General features: G+C 47.2%; 1 protein-coding gene across 2 annotated transcripts in view; it reads left to right on the plus strand.

The window, feature by feature from the left end:
- The window catches only part of NTPCR (nucleoside-triphosphatase, cancer-related), a 376,293-nt gene that overhangs the window by 47,211 nt on the left and 303,388 nt on the right, over positions 1–25,694 (plus strand). For both annotated transcript variants that reach the window (XM_086959590.1, XM_086959588.1), the window contains exon 2: positions 10,594–10,756. In XM_086959590.1, the coding sequence (XP_086815716.1) occupies positions 10,594–10,756 (163 nt within the window). The remainder of the gene's footprint in view (positions 1–10,593; positions 10,757–25,694) is intronic.

Raw genomic sequence — 25,694 nt, forward strand, 5'->3', positions numbered from 1 at the left:
GCTGTGGGGCCCCATTTTAACTATTGGTCATACCCCCTGGTCGGCAGCCCCCAGACTTAAAGACATCTTATTCAGTTAAGGAACTCCTACGACTGCGCCCACCACTCAATAGAGCATGCGCCCATCTGGCACTTGACGTCTCGGCTAAAATGCAGGTAAAAGCATGCCCCCACTGTTATTTTAAGCTGTCCACACCTACAAATTTAAACGCTACCACCACACGATGTATTTATAATAAAAAGGGAATTACTATAGTGGATGCTCTTATTAACGCCCGCTCCTTGGGCAAACACAAAGAAGAGCTAGCCGACCTGATCACTGACCGTAACATTGATCTGTTTATTACAGAAACGTGAACCGATCTGGCATTAGAACCAGATTTGGAAGCAGCCACTCCTAAGGGGTATATCACTCTGAGACAGGACAGAGTAGATAAAAAAGGGGGTGGACTGGCGATAATCTCGCGTAGCAACCTTACAACCGAGATAGCCCACACTCCCTCTACAACCTGCGTAGCAATTTATTTTTCTATTTCGCTGACCCCCTCCCACATTTTTAAAGGGATTCTACTCTATTGACCTCCAGGAATCAGGACAGAATTCCTGGCCACCCTTGGCAATCAGGTGGAATCCATAGCAGTCAAAGACTCCTTCACCATTCTAGGTGAATTTAACTTCCATCTTGAAAACATACACAATAAGGACACTAATACATTATCAGCAGATTTGGAATCGGTGGATTTATCACAGCTAGTCTCCAAAACCACTCACGTAGCTGTTCATACTCTGGACGGCCTTTTTTCTAACTCCAAAAACATCCTCTTAAAAGATATCTTGCCTCTAACCTGGACCGATCACTATGCAATTATATTTACTATATTACCTGACAACAATCAACCCATCAGCTTGCCGTAAATGGGCCAGATGTGGATCAGCGACTGCGCAGACGACCTCGCCCCCCTGAGGACCCCGCCTAGCAGACCCAGTAGCAAGAAAGCCCCATGGGTCACCGACAAACTCAAGAGCTCCAAGAAGAACTGCCGAGGCCTCGAGAGAACCTGGCGCAGAGACCCAACACCGGACAACATGACTGCCCTCAAGCTCGCCACCCGAAAACACCACCAACTCATCCACGCCACCAAGAAAACCGCATTCAAGGAACGACTGGACAACAACGCACACAACAGCAAGGTACTCTTCAACATCGTGAAGGAGCTCTCCAACCCCAACGCCGGAAACAACGACATCACCCCTTCGCAAGACCTCTGCAACTCCCTCGCCTCCTACTACCACAACAAGATCGCGGACATACACAACAGCTTCAGCACTCAACCGACGCACGCCACGACCGAACCACCGCCCCCCACCACCACCCTCTGCGCCTGGTCCCCGATCAGCACCGAAGACACCGTCCGCACGATGAACTCCATCCACTCCGGATCTCCTACCGACCCCTGCCCTCACCACGTCTTCAACAAGGACGACGCTGTCATCGCACCCCACCTGCGGGACATCATCAACACCTCCTTCGACACCACTACCTTCCCGGAGAGCTGGAAGCACGCCGAACTCAGCGCTCTACTAAAGAAGCCATCAGCCGACCCCACCGACCTCAAGAACTACCGCCCCATCTCGCTGCTCCCGTTCCTTGCAAAAGTCATCGAGAAGACCGTCAACAAGCAGCTGGCCGCCTTCCTTGAGACGAACGGATCCCTCGACCTCTCGCAGTCAGGCTTCCGGGCCAACCACAGCACCGAGACCGCCCTGATCGCAGCCACAGATGACATCCGAGCATTGCTTGACAACGGAGATACAGCAGCCCTCATCCTCCAAGACCTCTCCGCGGCCTTCGACACTGTCTGCCACCGCACACTAGTGCAGCGACTCAGCAACGTCAGAATCCAGGAGAAGGCACTGGAGTGGATCATCTCCTTCCTCGCCGGAAGGACACAGAGAGTCCGCCTCCCCCCGTTCAGATCTGAAGCCACCAAAGTCATCTGCGGCGTTCCTCAAGGCTCCTCGCTCAGTCCAACCCTCTTCAACGTCTACATGAGCCCCCTCGCAGACATCGCACGCCAGCACAACCTCAACATCATCTCCTACGCCGACGACACCCAGCTGATCCTCTCCCTCACCAACGACCCCGCCACCGCCAGAGCCAACCTCCACGAAGGGATGAAAGAGGTAGCCGAATGGATGAAGAACAGCTGCCTGAAACTGAACTCGGACAAGACAGAAGTCCTCATCCTGGGATCCTCACCCTCCGCCTGGGACGACTCCTGGTGGCCCCCCGCCCTAGGCAGCGCACCCAAACCGACAGACCACGCACGCAACCTGGGCTTCATCCTGGACTCCTCCCTCTCCATGACCAGACAAGTCAACGCCGTCTCCTCGTCGTGCTTCAACATCCTGCGCATGCTACGTAAGATCTTCCCGTGGATCCCCACCGAGACCAGGAAGACGGTCACCCAGGCCCTCGTCACCAGCCGTCTGGACTACGGCAACTCCCTCTACGCCGAAACCACCGCCAAACTCCAGAAGAGACTCCAGCGGATCCAGAACGCCTCAGCACGACTCATCCTGGACATCCCCCGTCGCAGCCACATCTCCGGACACCTGAGAGACCTGCACTGGCTCCCGGTCAACAAGAGAATCACCTTCCGACTCCTCACCCACGCACACAAAGCCCTACACAACCAAGGCCCAGGATACCTCAACAGCCGCCTCAACTTCTACGCTCCCAAACGCCAGCTTCGATCGGCCACGCCCTCGCCACCGTCCCCCGCATCCGAAGAGCCACCACAGGGGGACGGTCCTTCTCCTACCTCGCCGCCAAGACATGGAACTCCCTCCCGACCCACCTCCGCCTGACCCAGGACCACCTCGCCTTCAGGCAGCAACTCAAGACCTGGCTGTTCGAACAGTAGCGGACCCCCCTCCCCTAGCGCCTTGAGACCCTCTGGGTGAGTAGTGCGCTATATAAATGCTGTGATTGATTGATTGATTGATTGATTAAAGCATGGAAAAATATAGATAATGAACAGTTTAAGACCTATTTGTCTTCAACTCAACCTGTTGTCTCATCAAATCCAAACCTAGTCGCAACAAGATATGCCAACTGGTTGCTTAATGCGATCAATCTGCTGGTGCCGAAGAAAACTATATCGAAAAATCTGAACTTTCCATCAGCTCCCTGGTTCCATGAACAACTCATGGAACAAAACCAAATTTGTAGAAATCGAGAAAGACACTGGCTCAAATTTTAATCCTGCGAAGATAAACTTCGTTATAAGGACGAACTTGCTAAATACAAATTAATGATAGTGCAAGAAAAAAGTAAATACTACACAGCCCAGATTAAATTGGCTAAGAGCTCAAATAAACAACTTTACCAAGTAGTCGCTAAGTTATCAGGTCGAACCTCAGTGGCAGTCCCCGTGCCGTCACAATCGCTGTGTAATTCCTTAGCGGACTATTTTTATGGTAAAGTAAAAAATATTTACTCTGAATTCTCAGCTCACAAAAATCCAAGTAATCAGCTTACATCCACTAATCCCTCAGACTATCTTTTTGTGCAGTTTGAAAAAGTTACTGTGGACCAAATTTCCGATGTAATGACCACTATCAAATCTGGCTCAGCTATGATCCCTGCCCACCAATTGTTCTTGCACCAGTCACTGAACTGATAGCCCCTGTATTAGCAGAGATCTGCAATGCAATGTTCTCCTCAGGGACATATCCCACCACATGGAAGAAAACGATACTAAAACCACTATGAAAAAAAAATCTCACCTGGACCCGGATGATACCAAGAATTATAGCTACCCTACCTTTACCGGCCAAAGTGGTTGAAAAAGTGATAAATCAACAACTCTCTAAATATATAGAAGATCACCATTTGTTAGATGACATCCAATTTGGTTTTCGAAAAGCTCATGGTACAGAAACGGCATTAATTAAGGCCTCAGAAGATATAAGATTCATTCTGGACCAGGGAGGTACAGCTGTACTCGTATTGCTGGACCTCTCAGCTGCATTTGACAAGGTCGATCACACCATTCTGATCGACAGTGTCACTGCAATGGGCATTCAGGACAAGGCAAAAGGCCTGCTGTTATCCTTTCTCACAAACTGGACCTAGGCGGTGACTCTGGGCAACTTCCACTCTGCCCAATTGACATTACCTTGTGAAGTTCCGCAAGGCTCATCCCCGAGTCTGACACTTTTTTGCATCTATGTGTCGGACTTAGCCAGAGCCATCAAGGCACATGGGATGGGCCTAACATCATACGCTGACGATACCCAGTTGGTGCTCTCAATTATCAACAACGGAGAAAGGGTAGCTGCTAGCTTCCAAAAGGGCATGTTGGCCATCAGTAGCTGGATGGCTAGCAATTGTCTTAAACTTAACTCTGAAAAAACGGAGGCCATGATCTTTGGTAAGCTATCCCCCATATGGTCCAGTTTCTGGTGGCCACCTGCTCTAGGCTCCATACCAAACTCAGTCACTAAGGTCAGGAATCTAGACGTCTTATTCAACGATAGATTGGCTTTCGCACCCCATGCCAATTCGGTGGTTTTGGCGTCATTCTATAAACTCCGACTGATTAAGAATATTCTTCCATTTCTCCCTTTGAATGCGGGAAAAACTTTGGTCAGCATACTGGTGATGTCATCCTTAGACTACTGCAACAGGCTGTTTGCCAATGCACAGAGCAGGGTCATTCAAAAATTGCAAGAATTCCAGAATGCGGCCGCCAGAATGCTGTCTGGAACCCCCAAGTTTAAATCCATCTCACATGTTATTAAGAGGTACCATTGGTTGTCAGTGAGGAACTGAATAAAATTCAAGGCATTATGTATTGCCTATAAAGCCTCCCCCAAGATAGGTCCCTAGTTTTTTTATAAATCACCTAACCACCTACATCCCCAACAGGCTACTTAGATCCTCCAATGCATTTCATCTTAATGTACCCCATACAAAAACGTCTCTCACCACACCCTAATACGCAGACTCTATTTGGCAGGAATCAATGACAAGGCCCTCGACTGGATCCGCTCCTTCCTCTCCGGCTGAATGCAGCTGGTCAGACTCCAACTCCCCCACACTTTCCTCTCGGACCCAACACCTACCACCTGCGGAGTCTCCCAGGGCTCCTCCCTCAGCCCGACGCTCTTCAACGTCTACATGGCTCCAATCGCCCCCATCGTCAGAACCTAAGGACTCAACATTGTGTCATACGCAGATGACACCCAACTCATCCTCTCCCTATCCAACGAACCCAACACCACCAGACATAATTTTCGAGAAGGCATGGAAGCCGTCGCCAAATGGATGAAAATCAGCTGGCTACAACTAAACACCAACAAAACAGAAGTACCTCATCATGGGCCCGAACCCCGACGCCTGGAGCGACACCTGGTGGCCCCCCGCCCCACGGAAACCCACCAATCCTCATGGACCACGCATGCAACCTGGGAATCATCCTGGATTCTAAGCTCAAAATGGACCACCAGATCAACTCTGTCTCGTCTTCCTGCTTCCACACTCTCCGCGTCCTTCATAAGACCTTCAAATGGATCCCCCTCGAACACAGAAAGACCGTCACTCACATCCTAGTCACCAGCAGACTTGACTACGGCAATGTAATCTACGCCGTAATAAACAAAAACCTCCTCCGCAAGCTACAGAACACCCAAATCACGGACGCAAGACTGGTACTCAACCTGCCAAAACACTGCCACATCTCCCAGCACGTGCACACACTCCACTGGCTACCCGTCGAGGCGTGAATAACCTTCAAGATACTCACCCACGCACACAAGGCCCTTCACTGTATTGGACCAGCATACCTGAACCGCCGACTCAAATTCCACGCATCCCAAAGGACCCTACGATCAGTCCAGCTCTCCTACGCCGTGGTCCCCCGCACCAGAAAGACCAGATCAGGATGCTGTTCATTCAAATTCCTCACAGCCAAACCATGGTATGCCCTTCCACTCCACCTCAGACAGACAACATTGCTCCCCATCTTCGCAAGAAACCTCAAAACCTGGCTCTTCAACAGACCCCCTCCTTGATGGATTAAGACCTGCACTCTCCACCTACCCCTAGCGCCTTGAGACCCTTACGGGTGAGTAGTCGCTGTGAGAAGTTGGCCCGATATGCAGCGTTCGCTATTCTAGCGACCACTATGTATCGTTCCAAACGACCCTTATGGTGATTGGTTGTAAGTCAACCTTAGACCAGCTATCCTAGTAGCGTGGATACGAGCAGTCTTCGGGCTAAACTCTAGAGGGCGTGTTAAGCCAGCTGTTATACCATCACATACCCCTTGAACACCAAGTGAAAGGACACCACACAAGTGTTATGAAAATAAACAGTATATTTATTAAGAATCACAACAGCGCTGGACTCTTTATGAGGACAGGGTACTAAGCACAGAACAAAGCTCTTAGAAAATACTTCAAGTGCACAATTAAAACAAATGCCCGAGGGCACGGAAAGTTCTAATGGTCTCGGGCGGACCCGATAAGGCAAGTCGGAAGCGAGGGACTCGGGACCCTAGAGTAAGGAGGCTATGCAGGCACCGAAATGCCGAAGTTACCTAGCCACGAGGGCTGCGGCTGCACAAGTCTTACAGGCGTCGGGGTCTTCGCTGACGAGCCAGGAGCCGGAAGAAAAGGGAGTTGCTGGCCGGCGACCAGTGATGAATAGTTCGTAGAGATCCAAGCCTGGATCAGTGATCGTTGATACCTGAAAGCAGAGGGGACCAAGTTCGTACTACTAGCCAGTAGTCAGAGGGTACCAGGAAGGCACTGGATGGCCGTCACCTCGACTAGGTGAGTGGGCGACGCTAGGCTCTGCAGTCTCACGGACCAGGAGGCGTTGTCGGCGACCAGGATGGAGGTGCGAGCTGTCCCACGAAGGTTGATGCTGTCGGCGTCGCTGGGCCCAGGATTGGGGCAACAAGCCTTGGCAGATTTCAGGGCCACGTGGTGGGCCTAAAATGGCGTCTTGAGTGGACCAGGAGGGTCCGGGGTGCTTCTCTCAAAGAAGGAAGCAGAAGGCCAGTCTGGAGCAACCAGACCAGCAGCGTTGGTTGTCGGTTGTCGTCAAAGAAGGGCACAAGCCAGCGGCTAGTGACCAGACAACGTGCTGAGCAGCGAGCAGAAGGGCCCCACGCAGATCGTGGAGATGCTGGGAGACTGCACTTCGGTGCTGGAGCTACTCAGGGTCGGGGCTTCTCGGACCCCAGAGCACTCACCAGAGAATTGCTTCGATGGTCGTGCTGTTTAAGAAAAGCGTGCAGGTTTTGATGATGGCCGGTCCCTCTAGGTCTCGTCGCACCCACAGATCTCAGCTGAGCTGACGACGTGGGTAGAGGTCAGAGGTGCCAGGGAAGCCGGTTCTCGTCGAGCTGGGCCGTCGGATCCTTGAGGAAGGACTTGCAGCAAACCGCAGAGTTCTTAGATGGTGCCCGCTGGTGCAGGGTGACTACTCCTTAGTCACAAGGGAGAAATCTTGAGAAGAGTCTCGAAGTCCTTTCGTAGAAAGTATTCTTGATTCAAAGATGATCTAATTTGGAAGGGTCCCCGCTCCGGCCTTTATCCTAAAGAAAGGGGTGGGTACATGACTAGGTCCTGCCCTAAGGGTGGGACCAGGAAGGGGGGTAGTTACACCCCTCTCCCCCTGCTGGACTTTCCCCAGGTCAGGGGCTGCGCGCCCCTGGAACTGGTTCTAGCCGGCAGATGCGTAGTGAGCACCGGGGTGCCACTCCGCAGTCACCTTCTTGTAAAGCCCTACCTACCCAGAATACACAAACCCTGTCTGGGACGGTGCGAACACCGCCCTTGACAGGAAACCCTTTGTCCAAGCTCTCCTCGCTGGAAGGACTCCCAGCAGCAGGAGGTCAGACTTGTGTCTGTGGTGGCAGCATCCATTTTGTGGAGCTGAGGCTTCAGTTAACTTTAACCGGGGTTCACAGTTACGTACATGTCGTGTCCCTCTAGAAGGGCGGAATGCTACCCTCGTCGCCAGAATTGGTGAGGGGGCAGCAGCCCGATTCGTATGACACCTTACTCGACATGTCTTGATAACGCGATACCGAAGTTACCGATATGATACGCGTTATCATGGAACAGCCATTGGGTCTTGGTTCCGCAAGCTGCAACCGGGCTCGGCTCGTGCCAGAGCCCAATTCACCCGGTTCCATGCACTCTGCCTTCAGGATTGTCAAGGCCTGCCATAGGAGTGACTGAGAGGAACTCGGGTGTCCATTTTAAGGTTTGGTATAGGGATACTACACCTATAGCAACGGGCGAGTACGCCACGTGGCCCCAGCTGTCGTGCAGCCAGTTGTGTCAGATTTAGATGGCCATCCAGGGGTGGCATAATACATGCTTCAGCCCCTGGTAGGCCCTGGGTACACCGATGCCCTGAGTTACAGGGTCTGACAGGGTGGCCCAGTTCCAATTGGGTAATGCACCTAAGGTACACGCATCAATTTAGTGAGAGAACAGCTAGGCTGTGGGTCTGATTGGCAGGCCCACAGCCCGAGAAAGTCGTAAACCAGTGAAACAAAAGCAAAAAGTCCGGGTGATCATAGGATTGCAGACCCTACTCTCCTACAGTCGCGCTTTAACAAACCCTTGATTGATTGATTGATTGATTGAGAATACAGGATACATCCATCGAATTTGCCAACACTTTCTCATATCTTTGCTTGTTATTTGACAAAGGTGGCTCATGGAGCCAAGCCATTAATATAAGGTTGCTGCTCTTTAGAAGTGCCTGCATTGCATTACGCAAATTTGTTTAAAGATTAGGTACTAATCCACCAAGGGAAATACTCATCATCTATAAGGCAAAATGCGTTCGCATAGCAGTTTATGAGGCAGGCATATGGGAACACGTAAACTGCATGACTATACAATTAGTGGAGAACGAAGGGAACCGCCCTTGCTATGGCATAAAGTATGGATATCTGAGTATAAGTTTTGAATCTACTTGTCATTAAGGATTGTCTAAATTCATTTCATTATGCAAAAAGTCCCTGGTTAAAATATTTAGAATGTTTTTGTAAGGACGTAGGCCACCCTGAATATTTTAATAAGCCTGAAAGTTTAGAGAATTTGAACAAGAACGATCTAAAATCCGATTGCTTAGCACATCTGGAGAACAACAGGTTGTCCATGGAACTTGTAAAACCCTCAGTTCAAAGAAAGCAGCTAATCTTAACCAGTTACGATATGCAACTATATCTGCGAGAGTTTACACACCAAAAGCATAGATGTGTCCTAACTCGTTTTAGGATGGATACCTTCCATCGCATGGTTACTTTTCCTGAACTAAATGACTGGTCCCTCACGTTATCGAATTGTCCCTGCGATAATGCCTCATGCCAGACAACAATGCATGTTATTCTTTTTTTTGTAAATTTTATAAAGAATGGAGGAAGCGCTACATATTAAGCCATTTGAAGCATCTGGACTTTGATAAATGTCGCCCAGCATATTTATTTCTAGAGTCACTATCAACAATTAATATTTGCGTAAGAATGTCATCTTTTCTGTGGAGTGTTCTCTATGCAAGGAAGTCTGTTTTAACAACTCTGTTATATGTTGGCTATTGATAGACTGTAATGTACAGGTGTTGGATCGGGAGGGCACGTCAGGATCATATGGCTGGCCCAGTTTTGAGGTTCTTCCCATCTTGTATGTTGCTCTAATCAACACAATCTAATATTACTTTTAGACAATCTTTAAGCAAATATGGTAAGGAATATTTTTACATACGCAGTACATTTTACATGTATTTTACACACTGTCTCTTTCTATATATTAGTTTATATAATATGTAATATATCTGAGTATTTTATTTTATACTAGTGTTGTATTTTTGTATTGTGCTGTTATGGTCTAATATTTTAGATGAATAAAGATGATGATCATGATTGTATAATATGATTGTTTTATGATCTTATATTGTAAGATTTTAATTAATCAACAATAAAATGTACTTGACTGATAACTGCAAATATAAAGCTTTCTTAAAGTTATAATGTGGATGTCTTGTGTGTATGTATTTATTGGGGAAAGGTACTCCAGTAATCCACAAATTAATAACATGTATTCCTGTCTGTTAGGATTGATCTTTACACAATATGCATTATCTTCAGGTGAGTTGTGGAACTGACTGTCTTCGCCGCTCATGGTGGGAAGTGGGTTCTTCAAACCTGTTCTTGCCTAAGAGCTAAGGAAAGTCTAACTGGGCCATATTTATAGGCAGAGGTGGACCTGTAACAACCTATCCTGTTCCCTTGAGCCACATCACAGTACACACATATCTAAGCAATCCTCTATCTCCTCCCACAAAGAGAGAATTAATGCACAAGAGTTCCATTGAGCAACCTCTTCAGAGGTACCCCTGCTGCAGCATGTCTCATCACAGGTAGGTTTTTCTTTCACCGGGCCTCTCAGACACAAATTAACACCCTCCAACAAATCTATGCTAGCTATCTTTCACAGATTCCATAAGCTGAAATTTTTCTTTTACCAATAACAAGACCAATATTTTAATTCTGTTTTGTAGGAGTTGGAAAGACTACATTGGTCCAGAAAACAGTTGAAGCACTAAAGTCCTCTGGCATTCCAATTGACGGATTTTACACAGAAGAAGTCAGACAAAGTGGGAAGAGAATAGGGTTTGATGTTGTCACTTTGTCTGGAAAGCGAGGAACATTATCCAGAGTAGGGTAAGATTATTATAGTGTATGTATTCATTGTCTTATGTAGATTGCTGTATCTTTATGTTTCACTGAATATTATACGCTCCAGTTCAGCATTATGGTACCAAACCTATGCCTTCAGCAGTAACAACTTCTGTTCTATATCATTTAAAAGTCTAACATATGAATATCTGAACTGTGGCTAGTTTTGTACACACCCATGAACTTGAATGACGTCCCTAATAAAATCAGGTTAAACACACCTTACCCAATCTTGAAAGATAACCTAAAAAAATACACAAAGGTTGTATGGGAAAACACTTATATTCTCTTACATTGTGTCATCATATTCTTTTCAAACCTAATTGCTGTGCGTTGAACTTCACAATCTCCTTCAAAGTGATCTGATGTCTTAAGTGTCCCTGAAATAGAAAAGTTTAAATAAATTAATGAAATTAGTATCTGCTTTTGACTTTGGCTAGTCCACCACACTTCCTTCTTTCATCCCCATCCTTATCCTTCCAAAGAGGAGGAGCGACTGCATAGCTCAGACCCCAGGTATGCAGTGTCCTGTGACATCAATTGCATTCAATTTGAGAGAATGGATAAACCACTTTTTGACCAAATGCTACATTTCGCATAGGTTTGTCCTCTGTCTCGAGATCAGATGTGTCTTGGTCAAAGAAAACCCTCCAGAGTACATTCTTACCCATTTCACTAAGGCCATGGCTGCTTAGCTAAGAATGGTGGAGAACAAGTGGAGACAAGCACCTTCCCTTCCTAAGCTGGACAGTCCGAGGACAGCTAGATCCCTTTATACAATAAAAACAAAATTCAATGCTAAAACACACCACTTCAATTCTGTCATCAACAACACTAAAACACTCTAAACACGTATTCCGAATGCTCAGATGTGGTAATAATTCCTCTCTCTCAATAAGATTTTATGACCCTTCTGTCAATTCGGAAAGAATTGATAATGTCTTTGATCAAAAAGTGAAATCCAGTGAGCTATTGCTGCCTGACCTCCCAGATGAAAATACAATTTAGCTGTAAATACATGGTTATATGACACCATGTTGACTTAGTCTTGATTGGGGAATTATAAAAAATTATCACGAAGGGCACAAATGGTGTCACTTCACGGGATCCAGCACAGATGTGCATTGCTAAAGACTTAGCATACCACCTGTTACCTCATTTGACTCATCTGGTGATCCTCTTTTTGAAATGAGGGACGCTACCCGATTACCTTAAGATTATCAAGTTACCCCATTTCTTAAAAAACCCACTGCGTATTCAAGGCATCTTAATAACTTTCGCTAGGCTGCAGGTCTTTCCTTTTTTCAAAAATGTTACTGAGAACTGTGTTGCAAATGATTTATTGATGAGTGCCAATCATGTTTCAGACAAGGGTGCTGCATGGAGACTGCCTTGATCTAAGTAATTGTTGACACACTCCACATCCTTGGTTTGAGTGGCTCCTTAAGCCTGGTCTTTCTCATCCAATCTGCTGCAGTTGATACAGTGAATCACTTTAAGCTCATTAAGACTGTAAAAACATGTATGGACATAGATGTCGTTCTGAATGGGTTCCTTGTACTCTAACTGCGCTCCACAAATGGACATAATACTCCTTATTCAACCCTGGCTTATTTCTGCTGCTTGAAATGTTTTGCTTCATGGTATTTTTACCAAACCATGTTCATATGTTATTGTTTGTTATCGTTTTCCGGTACAAACTGTACCTGGTACTATGAACCTTTCGCAATAAAGTATTTCACTTTTCAACGTCTACGCAGTTTATCTTCTATTTGACATTCGTATTTTCAGTTTATTGTCTTATGTAGTTTACTGTTTTCATTGTTATCATTGGTCTAATCTTTTATCTAATGTAACGCATTTACTCCCAAGTAATTTATCACTTACGTAAAGTACTGTCGTTCCTTTACTCAGAGTCAATCCTATATAAAACTACATAAAGAAATAATTGCTGCTGTTGCGCTCTTCAAGGCACTGTTGTGATTATTCTGTCACATTGACTTTGACTATGTCTATCAGGATGGGGAAACGCAAGACGGCAGCCAACTTGCTAAATCCCAGACGGGTACTTCACTTAATGGGTTTCTTCAACTTGCAGTAGGTGTCAATAATAAGAAAACTGCACTTGATGAGCGCCATTTGTCCCTTACTACTGCTGCTTCACCAGTGCACCCTCCTTGCCAAACACTTGAGGTACCATAGGTCCAATTATTGCAACTGAATTGGAACTTCTCTCTTCTCCTCCGGTGTCCTCTGAGTCATTATCCAGTGTATCAGCCATACAGCTAATGGCCAGCCAACAAAAAGAAAGAGGGTCCAACCATGTGCCAAATCTAAAACTACCAGCTCAATATCTGTTGGCTCAGAGGGACTCTGCTGAATGTGGCGAGGAAATCTCTGCAGAGATAGTGGGCCGGAGGGGGTTTCAACAAAATAATTGACATCGTGGAGGCTCAACTAAAGCCAATCTATGACCGGTTGGGCATTATTGAGGTGGAACTTTGTGCATTGAATTTAGTCATGCTTCCCTAGATCTTCAACCTTCTACTCCGCTTCCTGTGGTTCAGGTGAATCTTCTTCTGTTAATCGTTTGGCATCCGCCCAGTATTATCATAATTGGCCAAACTGTTCATGTGATATCATGGCTCAGAGGCCAAAGAACTGGGTCATCCTTTGCCTCGCAGGTAATGAGTGGGTTAGATCTGACGCTAAAGGGGTAAGAAGTGGGGAAGGACATTTGGGGCAATGGAACGACCATCGCTTCAGGAGTCGCATCTCCCTAAGGTTAATTATCCTCCCTAGGCTTGCCTTTAGGTGGCAGTATTATACAACGTTCCCTGCCTGGCACCAAACGGTGTTGAGTGCTTCAACTAAAACAAGCATTTGCAATGCAATAGGTCTCGCAGCATTAAAGTTTGAGTTATTGGCATTGTGTATGACAATGCCAATAGCTATAACATTTGCAAATGTGACACCTATAGCATTTGTAATGCAATATGAGTTGTATTTACATGACTTAGATGTATTGATATTACAAATAACAATGGCTTTTCATTTTTTTAATACTTAAATAAAAGTTATTGTAATTGAGTTGGTGGAAGGGTGAAGTGGGTCGTGTCCCCGAGTGATGTGGTGGTGTCCCGAGTGATGTGGTGGTGTCCCAGAGTGATGTGGTGGTGTCCCAGAGTGATGTGGTGGTGTCCCCGAGTGATGCCCCCGAGTGATGTGGTGGTGTCCCCGAGTGACGAGTGGTGCCCCTGAGTGATGTGGTGGTGACCCAGAGTGGTGTGGTGGTGTCCCCGAGTGAAGTGGTGGTGTCCCCGAGTAATTACCACACCCTATAAATACTGAAAACCTCCGTTGTGGTTTTTATTGTCTGCTATGACTGCTACATTCAAGGGTGGCAGACTCCAAACAAAGGTCCTCAGTATAAGAGGCCTCTTAATTCCTAAGGGGCTGGTACCGGCTTCATTTGAATCACGTTTATAGGTCACCCAGAGTTTTGAGTTGCTAAAAAGGAGCCAACAAGCCTGGTGAAAGTCCAACCAAAATGAGAATTTACCATGGAAAAGACAACCAGATTCACTGATTCCTGTGGGAATTCCTCATTTCTTAAGCTCTCATTATGAGTGGTCTGCTAAATGGCCTAGATTTTCGACCCGACCCCCCTCCCCACTCCAGCTGAAGTTCTCCCTCAAGAGTTAGAAAAAAGCATGTATAGGCAGCTCTGTGGTGTTACCGATACCTGGGCTAGGCATACAGGCAGTGGTGGGGATAAACAAGCCCATTACAAGTTGGATCCTGAAAGTCCACCAAGAAATGAAGAATTACCAGGAAATGGGTAACTCTGGGTTTGATCTCTCTTGTAGTTCCTCATTTAGCAGAGGTGTTTGGGTCCTCCAGCGGAGGCGGTAACTTGAGGCAATTGCTTCTTATTCAAGCCTCAAAAGAATTTTGGGGACCTTCGTTTTTCTTTTAATTACCAATGAAGCACTGGAACAGTCCTACAACATCTTTAGTCACCACTTTTTGTTTGCATTTTTAAAAACGTGTTAAGTATGGGAAAATTAAAACCACACATGTCAAAATGCAATCAGATGCCAAGTGGTCCCATTTCATTTGTAGCCCCTTAAGATTAAGACAGCCCTGGCTTCTAGGCATTTGCATTTTTGCATTCTTCAGCTTGCAAGTCTAACTTTGCATACTATCGTGCAGCTTTACACATTTCAGCATGAAATGGCCGCTGGCCAAAAAGTCAGGGCTTCTTTGAGCCTGCCAGACATGAAATCCTGCGATATGACAACCAACTAAGAGGTTGCACAACATAAATTAGAAATACGTAGGAGAATGTGACATTGTGATAAATTCACAGCTGGCACGGAGGACTTCACCCCCTGTTCCCCAGAAGGGAAATGCATTGGCTCCTTTCTGCATGTAGCAGCAAGTATTCTGCTTGGAAGACGCAGCACTGAACGTGATACCACTTCCGCTTCCCACATTACGCTTTACGCGCGCACGATGACAGCGGCTTCTAAGAAGTTACACAGGTGCAGCCACCCACCCACAGATTGCGAAGGCCGACGTCACGGACATATCTTTAACCGGATGGAACGCACTCCTCCGGGAGCACGCACCAAGTGACATACGGGCCGCACCTACCTGATGGACCAGGCGGCCACGCCTTACACTTGAATCCGCTGATGATGAAATTTGTACTCTGACTGTTTTGTGCCGTCTTTTATGGTGTGCTCTGAGGTGACGCGCCCGGCTAGAAACAATCGGAAATATAATAATTCTAGTCTTGGCGCGTGGACTCTAAAACTGTAGACACACCTTTATTTACACGCAATAGAGGACACCTTGTCAGCAGAATAAATAAACACATTCAAGTCATAAGATTTTATTGCGCAAGCCATTGTTTTAGCGGGAGTTTCTCAATGTATAAAAGACTCGATGCTGCCTTATGTAGCGCTGGTGAGACAGACCCACCCTGCAGCCAAGCCTCGTTTTCTCCAATTACATTATCTCTGCTTCCTATCTGATTGTATTTTTAGATCTCTAGCGAGACCCACACACGCATGTCGCTACGAGACCTAAAAATACAATCAGATAGATACAAACACCTACCAAACAGAAAACCTCTCCGTACACCCCGGAATCCCGCCGAGGCCGCCCCGGAAGTCAGGCACAGTCGCCTGTGACGGGGGCGGGGCCACGTCCAGACCGGAAGAGGAGGCAGGCGGAGGCAGGCGAAGTCAATGTGTCTCGCGGCCCGGGGCTCCTGTGAGCGGTGTGGAGCCCCGGGGCCGCGCTAGCAGGAGGTTGGGCGCCGCGTGCTGAGAGAAGAGTCCCCGACATTGGCCAGGTAAGTTCCAAAAGGCTGGGGGGGCTTGGTGCACTTGTGTGTGTGTGTGCGCGTGTATGCTCGTGTGTGTATGTATGTGTGCGACGGTGACGGCGGGGGAGGGGGGGCCTCGGTGCACTTGTGTGTGTGCGCGCGTGTGTGTATGTGTCGGGGGGGGGCGTCTCTGTATGTATGTGTGTGCGTGCGTGCATGGGCGCTTGTGTGTATGTATGCGCATGCGTGTGTGGTGCTTGAGCTTCCCAGGAGACAGCGCCTGGCCACAGCGCGCGTTCCAGTTTCAAATCGGCTCCAAGGCGATGCACGCGGCCGGGACTGTCTCCTGGGAAGCACAGTCGCTAACAATAGATCTCTAGCGAGACACAGCGCTGACGCGCTGTGTTTTCGCTACGAGACCTAAAAACAGTGGATAAAAGGGATATTTGAATGTCTCCATGCTGAAACTGGGGAAGGAGAAGGAACACAGGAGTGGAGAGGACATGGAGCAGCATCCATGGCTGCTGACTCGCGAGCTGGTGTTCCCGGTTCGAGTCTCTGCGGCGCTGCGCAACATTCTGCGATTCCATGCAAATCACCTAATCTCCCTGGGTGATAAATGGTTATATAAATATGCTGCAAGATTAAAAGGCAAAACTTTATGAAAATATAGTTCCACCAAAGCAGATTTTAACAGTATTTTGGCGGCGGGAAACTGATAAGAGAAGGGGACGAGGAACAAGCATGGGTAAATGCAGGAAAATCTGCTACAGCCAATAGAAATGGAGGAAAGGTAAGTGGCACGCACAGAAAAGAGAGGAGGTGGGATGTAAGTTTATATTAGAAACAATAGATTTCTCAAGAACAGCGTAAGAGCTATGCAGGTGAAGTCTAAAAATGGTAGTGCACCTCCATGTTTTGTGTCTACACTCCATTGAACTGTGGGGCATGTAGAGCCAGCTCAGATTTTTAAGAACACACAGAAAATGTAAAAGGGAAGAAGAAAAATATCCTTTGCGTTTTTACAGGCCTAGATTATACATGTCTGATGTGACGTTTGTTGTTAGTTTGTTATTTAGTGTTGAACACTCCTAATTCATTAAAACGTTATTTACAATAATTTACAAGCTAATTATTCACTTTAAATCGCAAGCCTTTTTCAATTAATTAGCACCCAAAGACCATAGCCTCTGGTAAGTAAGAACATTTATACATAAGGAAATTCGTGAACTTAAATAGCCTTGACATTTATCAAATCTTTTACTTTTAATATGTTCATGATGAATTCTAATGCTCAAATAAGGGCTTCATCTTTACAACAGACTGTAGAAAGTATCAAGAAGGACTGCCCCGACTCCAGCATTACACACATAATGCGGTTGTAGTTAGCAAAGTCCACACATGTTGGCACATATCTGTTAAACTATATTAGCACAACCGAAAATATCACTAAAAATAAAATGAATGAGTCTTTTTTTTTGTAGCACGCCCAAAATGTGTTAAATTATCCCACATGTTAGTCCTATTATGAAACAGTTTTGAGAAAGTCAAAAGTTCGGAAAAACTTGTATTTTGTCAATTAAATTGAGACTCGGGATAGCTCTTTCTTACAAACACAAATGTTCCCCCAGCATTAGGAATACAGTAGTACTTTGCCCTTAAAGATTAACGCCGCCATCGCTTGGACTAACTATCAAAAACATTGACTACGTACAGGTGCTCAGCAAAAGGATGCACTTAGGACCCCCACCCCCTCAAGTCTCCCATTTCCCATAAGAGTGTATTGCTCAGGGCTGAAACAAATTGAAAACAGGTGAAAAAACAAAAAAATCAAATCAGTCTGTGTCCAAATCAGCAAACAGGCCGCCCCTCCCACCATGTACCTGTTTCGTCCGGCATTCTGGCAATCTGATTCAGCTCCTATCCACTAGAAAGTCTGTCACGCACATCACTGCTCCGGCAGCTGGGAGATTTTGCTCAGCAAGCGTAGCTGAAGGAGTCCATTGAAGAAGTTAGGTTGGAGATCACAGGTTACTTCGTATGGGCAGCTTCGCCACTGGACCAAGCCTGCAAGCAAGGTGCCTCGTGTCATCTGACCCTCGCTGGGCTTGGAGATGGGCCGGCCTGCTGCCAAGTTATTACTGACGTCTCTTAAAAATAGACCGCTTCAAACACTTCTCACGGTCTCGGGGAATCCATTGGGAGCGGCCACCGAAATACATCCATGCGTGACTGGCCTCGGCGGTATGCTTAGCATGTCCTCTTAGACCAGGCCTCACCTCAATGACAGCTCTGTGCGACACCCCGCGAGCAGACAGGAAGGCGGGATATGCGGCTCTCGCAGAGGCCTTCAGAATCAAATGTCCCATTATGTGTCCCTCGCACGCTTCCTCGGGCCAGGCCATGCCAATTGCACCACTGTCTGGCAATTATGCGCGGGTGATGCACAATATTGTTCAAGTTACCAAGAAACATTTGCACCAACCAACATTACACAGTGTTGCACTAGTAATCCACGGGGCTTAATTTGTAAAATAATAAGTGCCGGGGCCAGACGGTTTGCTCAGAAACACGCGGCACACGCTATCGAATGTTGAGTTGCCAAATACCAGTGGAGCGTGGTCTCGACACCACCTCATGTCTCATTCATCCATTACCAGGCACCACCCGCCTCTCTGTCTCAATCTTACATATGCCTGCTCTCGCTCCAGTTCACTTTTACCGTCGTTCTCCCCGCCCCACCCCACCCCACCCCACCCCCTTCTTTCCTTCTTGTGTGTTTTACTCCCTCTTGCTCTGGGTCACATGGTCTGGGACTACCGGCCACCGCCCTCCTTACTTCACAAAATGCATTACTTAATTCAACAAGTCAAGACATGGGTCTTTGGAAGTCAGGGGGACAGGGCCCCCCTGGCCGTATTTATTAAAATATGAAATAAAATGAAAATTTTAATAAAATAAACATTTTGACAATTATTAAATGCACATTTCAGAACATTAGATTTAACATCCATTTTGACATTGTATGATGGGCTAACCTTAACAAATATCTAGTACAGCGTGTTTCCTAACCTAATCTAAACATCCTGAAAATTTAATGCATTCTAATAATTAAGTCGGACGGCAAGGTCGCTAACCGGTGTCAGATCCTTTACAGCTACGCTCTCACGTTCGAGATGGCGCATGCGCAACCCAGGGCACGTTTCACCCACGTGCGCTCTGAACTCCATTAAACCATAACAGGAGGGCCCACACTTGCGCACCTTGATGACGTCATAGTGTCTGTGAGGGGTGGCTACCATCCTGAGGAAAGCGTGGACTCCCTCCCCCGCACCCTTCTAAGTAATGGATATCATATCCTGCCCCTGAAGTTCTGGGAGAGACCAATCCCTCCCGACGGGCGGCCCTTTCGTGAATGGGCCCGCCCCCCCCTAAGGACCTTAAAATGCTGCTCACCGATTATGACCTTACCGCCAAACCCACATAATAAATACGACATTGCTATCTAAGATGGAAAAAAGGCCTAAGGACAAAATTGGTTAAAACCACAGCAAAGCACAACACATCTACATATGTACATTTTCCTGTAAACGGGAAAAAAGCCTAAGGAAAGAATTAGTTAAAAAACCACAGCAAAGCACCAAGCATATACAGATGCACATTTCACCTGTAACGGGGAAAAAAGGCCTAAGGCAGCAAGCATTTCTTTCCTATGATCCTGGACATCGCTAGACAGTATACCTACCATTGTCTTTACCCCAATTCCGCTAACCAAAGGGATGGAGGGTGGGGAAAATTAAACAGCCCCACGGTGGGGCGAGGAGCGAGCCTGGGGAGCGCGGGCACAAAGAGGCCGCTACCCGCGCTTCCCAGGCTCTTAACCCCTTCGAGGTCGCGTCCCCGCCCCCTCGGCCCGGAAGTGCACAACTACTTCTGGGGCGAGGGCAAGCCACCACGAAGGGAACGGGATATGGGAGGGGCCGGGCCCCGCCATGCATGCGTGGGGGCCGATTGGCCCCCCCTTTTCTCATGGTATGGGACTACCGGCCACCCCCCTCCTTACTTCACAAAATGCATTACTTAATTCAACAAGTCAAGACATGGGTCTTTGGAAGTCAGGGGGACAGGGCCCCCCTGGCCGTATTTATTAAAATATGAAATAAAATGAAAATTTTAATAAAATAAACATTTTGACAATTATTAAATGCACATTTCAGAACATTAGATTTAACATCCATTTTGACATTGTATGATGGGCTAACCTTAACAAATATCTAGTACAGCATGTTTCCTAACCTAATCTAAACATCCTGAAAATTTAATGCATTCTAATAATTAAGTCGGACGGCAAGGTCGCTAACCGGTGTCAGATCCTTTACAGCTACGCTCTCACGTTCGAGATGGCGCATGCGCAACCCAGGGCACGTTTCACCCACGTGCGCTCTCAACTCCATAAACCATAACAGGAGGGACCACACTTGCGCACCTTGATGACGTCATAGTGTCTGTGAGGGGTGGCTACCAGCCTGAGGAAAGCGTGGACTCCCTCCCCCGCACCCTTCTAAGTAATGGATATCATATCCTGCCCCTGAAGTTCTGGGAGAGACCAATCCCTCCCGACGGGCGGCCCTTTCGTGAATGGGCCCGCCCCCCCCTAAGGACCTTAAAATGCTGCTCACCGATTATGACCTTACCGCCACAGGCCAGCATAGTTGACCGACTATCTGGCCCCCCCCCCCCCCCCCGCCCCTACCTATAGAAAGGTCATAACCTACCTGCAAAGACGTCAACCCATGCCAAGATATTCCTGAAAAGGGCATTTCCCGCCTCTGTTAAATGGACCCCGTCCCGCAGGTAGAAGTGCTCCCCCCAGATGCACCCATGAGGTATGGTCTGTAAGACCGGAGTTCTGAATAACTTGTCCAGCTTGTTGTTGACCCTCTTTACCGAGTGATTCAACGCGCTAACTGAGTCCCCCCCTCTCCACTGCATTCTCGGTATCAGCTGTGACCATACAATCACGCCCCCGGTAACCGCTTTGCCCGCCACCCTGCTGCTGATATAATCTCTTCCAGGAGGACCCTTCTACCCAGACCTGCCAGATCATTCCCCTCCTAGATGGAGGATCACCGCCGAAGGAGGTGCAGTATGTCTTCTTAGTAAATCCGACATATAATCCCTGAACTGACTGAGGCGAAGCCCCCCCCTGCCGTGGAAGGAGACCGTGCACCCCCCACTCTCCGCCCTCCATCTACCCGATCCTGCAAGAAAATTAGGTCCTCTTTACCGAGGAATTCTTCACCGAGTGACTCCGCGCACACGCCGAGTCCACCCCCCCCTTTTACCTGCAGCCTGGGAAAAAACTGAGCCCCCCTATGGTGCAGTTTGGGTTTTACATTTTGCTAACTTGCTTGCTAGTGTGATTTATCCCTTCCACCACAACCCCTTTTGCCCAATTAACCCCTATCAACGTTACCCCATGTCAGATAATGACTGAGGGTGGGGGGGGGGCATGCCTATCGAGGGTCCCTGTAGTTGCTGTGACCGGGGTATCCTGGTACTATCAGTGTACCCCCCCCACTGGCGTAATGTGAAGTCTAACCACCCACACCTGGCCACTACGCTCTGGGAAATGTTACGTGTATGGTACTACTGTACTATGAAAGTCCCCACTTCCCGACCAGGGGTGATGAGGCGTTGCATAGGCCTATTATTCCAGGGGTTGCCAAGGCTAGCAGTGCACACCCTTGTGCACTGCCCCATCCCTACCGTTGGCCCTACCAATTGGTAACCTATGAATATCCCATGCTGACACTGGTGGCCCTGCGAGCGCAGGCGCCGTTACTGTAGAGATACATTTCCTGTTAAGGAAAAAACTGCCACTTTATGTGAAGCAACATCCCGCTACATTACTGCGGCCAGCCCAATCTAGGGTTTATACACCAAAAACAATCAACCCTGTGTTGGCACCTCCTGCGTCCTTGCTTGCTCATCACACTTGCGTTGTCGCTTGCCATCCTCTACCTGACGTACGCATTCCTTGGGCTGTCCACCTGTTGCAGCCGTTGGGGTGTGGAGCACTTCACAGATGTCCACCATGGACCCGGCCATACATAAATGGAAAAGATAAACACAAACCATCAGTGTTTCTGGCGATAACTGCTGTACACGTGCTTGTCTTACATTGCCATCACATGCTAAGTTTTAGATAAAATTAGCGCCCGATGCATACTCATTAACACTTCCAACTGTAAGTATTAAGCATAGCCTCAGTTTGTGTCCCAAGTAGTGTGTTTGGATTAGTGTTACGGAGAGAGTGCCCTGTAGAATGACCTTCATTAAAGAATAGTACCCAGTGTGCAGTATAGTGACGCAGTGCATGGGGTCCACCGTGAATCCAATAGTGCCCACATGACTCCTTAAGGACGTTACACAGTGTGAAGTGCAGTGCCACGGCACCTTCATTGTTACTAGAATTCAGCTGCAGACCAGGACATCTCCTCCTATTCCTGGGTTTCCTCCCTCGTCTTTAGGCCATAGGATCTAAGTTTGAAAGGGACAGTCTGTCTGCCGGTGCAGCAACTAAGTCTTTAAGCCTAGGATCAGCACCGCCCTAACCATGCTAGGCTGTAGAATTGGCTTCCTATTTTAACATTCATTGGTTACTAAATGAAAATTGTGGTGCAGACGAGGCCCTCGCCTCTTAATCCTGGTTTTCTACCCACGCCTTTATGCATAGGCTCTATGTGTATGTATGTATGTATGTATTGGCATTTATATAGCGCACTACTTACCCGTAGGGTCCCAAGGCGCTTCGACCGCTGCGAAACCCTTCCTGGCTTCCCTGAGAGATGGTCCCTTAATGGGTATCTCCAGGGTGAGACCAGGCATCCCCGGCGGTCTGGTGGGGCCGTTAGTGAAGATGAGGCAAGCTAATGCCCAGAGTTGCCGAGTGTGATCGCTGATCAGAGTGGGCACCGAGGCGAGAGAATTATCGAGTACACTGACCCTGGTCCAGAAACCTGCCGCGCCGGGAATCGAACCCTGGTCCCGGGCCCTCCTCTGCTCTCAGGTCTGCCGCCTCTAACCAGTGAGCCACACTACTTCACTGTGTGAAAAAAGGACAGTCTGTTTGACAGTGCAGCATCAAAGTCTTTACACAAAAGGATTAGCACAGCCCCAACTATGCCAGGCTGTAAAAATGGCACAAGAGCCTTTTTAGCTCCCCACTTTGGCTTCTGGTAAATACCATCCCAGCCAACCGGACATTATCACAAGCATCCCCAGACATTCGTGGTTCTTATACCACTTTTTTGATATATGGCTTGGTATGCCCCTAGAGCTCAACGTATATTGTGCTAATCTAGTGTGTGTTAAATAAGTTGCTGACTAATTATTTGCCTCTAGCCGCATAAAGGGACTAGAGGGATGTGTTTAGAACAAATACATAAGTTTTATCTACACCTGGTGTGGTTCTCCTATCATTTACTCGTACATGAGATTATAGACTGGTAAAACAGGCTGCTTTACATTCCTCCCAGGCTTAGCCTGAAGGCTGCTCCCCACAGCTACCACTAGGATAGCATTCTAATAAGGATATCTTTAACCTACCATCAATAAGGGTCGTTTGGACTGGTGCAATGTTCCCACTAGAATCCCAAGAACAAATGATGCCACTTCCACAAGCACCGACATGGCTACCTGATCTGGGTAGATCAATGTTTAACGCATTTTTTGCAGCATCTACATAGTGACTGTGCATCAAAACTTTAGGATAGATCAGTGGGTCAAGACACCTACTGCAGGTAAAATGTGAATCCCAGTAGTGAAACTGGTGACCTTATTATGGTTGATAAGCCACCATCAAGGAGGGATACTTGCAGCTGTTAATGCCTTGCAGTAGGGATGTTATTGTCCGAAACACCCAAATTGATAATCTTTCTACTGTGCCAGTTGTGACACATTACATAGCTTATCCTTGTCGAGTGCATCAGGACGGCTGTTGAAGGTTAGCTATGCTACAATAATACGGGTGATCGTTAGTGCACCATGATGTAGTTATCCTTAGTGCATCAAGTGCAGTGGCGTCAGGCCCCAAGATTGCGACGGACGCACAATTAAGTTCATTACTAACTATGGGTAAGCGACTCGTTCTTATTGCTTGCCTCAAGACCAATGTCTCACTTGCTTACACAAGACCAATCAAACTGGCAAATAGAGCCAAGATAGCTAACTACGCAAACAGTTAGGTGCAAAGATAGACACCACAGCGCTACCCTTTAAAATCCCACTAGTAATGTTTATGTTCACTGGTCAGTGCATTACAGTTTTTCCGGGCATGACCCAGCTCTCTCTAGGGCACAGCTCTCCCTTACCTAAAGATTTAACGAAAATTGTTTGTCTGGCTCATCTCAGTGCTCCAGTCATAAAAAGAGTTATAATGAGCATCATAACATCGTCTTTTTCTAAATACACAAGTGTAGTCACCACGAAATATCTCCATGCTTGCATGAAATTACGATACAGATAGACAGAAATATGAAAGATCAGATTGAGTAAATGGACGTATGTACTTCTATCAGTCTTCAACAAGAGGAACGTAAAACTGACTTAATTCAGCCCTGGCATATAAATAGCTTCTTTCTCGACATTTGAGAAAGAGCTTTAAGCCGTATAATTTGGGTAGAAATCACTATATACAGAGCCATATAACGCAATACACGAAATAAACCCACTGTGTCAGTGTCTGTAGCATTCATAGGGGATGGATAATAAGAATTTGCTAAAACAATGTCTGGAGACACATCATTTTCATGATTCGTGAGTTTTTTGGTACAGCTCACGAGTTTAGCGTTGCCCAGAAAGCACCAAAGGTTTTTTTTTTTTTTTCTTTTTTTCTTCTGAAGGATGTCTCTAGCCGGTCGAGTTGATTGTTAGCTTTCCCTCTGAGAGTGACTGGATGATGAGGTCACCAGCACATCACAGGCCTTTTATCTGTGACTCCTTGCACAGTAGTCCCGAAACTAGGAAGCTCTCGATCAGTGTCAGTGTTATAACATAGAATACCTTGAATTACAGCAGCGCAATAATATGGAGCACATCAAATAAGCATCCCAGGGTGAACACCAAAGGCATGCTTAACCAGAGCATCACGGCGAGAAAGGAATGTGTTTAATGCCGGCACCAGGGTGATCTAAGGAAACTTGTAATCACAGTGCCAAAGTTACAACATGGTACACAATGAATGACAGCACCATGCCGAACTACAACACGTTTAACCACTGCTGAAAGGCGGTAGAAAGTTGGTAACACGGAGCAAACTAAAGCACCCAGGTGATAAAACGGAACAGGATTACCCACAGGACCAGGGCCATAGAATTGTACCAGTTTAAACACAGAACCTGAGCACTAGGGTGATAACACGAAAACACTTTTAGCCATAGCGCAAGTGTTACATGACACACTGAGCATGATTAGTCACGGCGCAAGGGCAATAACCTCGAACATGGGCAGCCAGGGCCAGCTACGCACCGCCGCTGTGATGGAGGGTTCTTACGCAATTAATGATGACAGACATTCGTGATT

This window comes from Lissotriton vulgaris, chromosome 2_2 (assembly GCF_964263255.1).
Source record: "Lissotriton vulgaris chromosome 2_2, aLisVul1.2, whole genome shotgun sequence".
NCBI classification, from domain to species: domain Eukaryota; kingdom Metazoa; phylum Chordata; class Amphibia; order Caudata; family Salamandridae; genus Lissotriton; species Lissotriton vulgaris.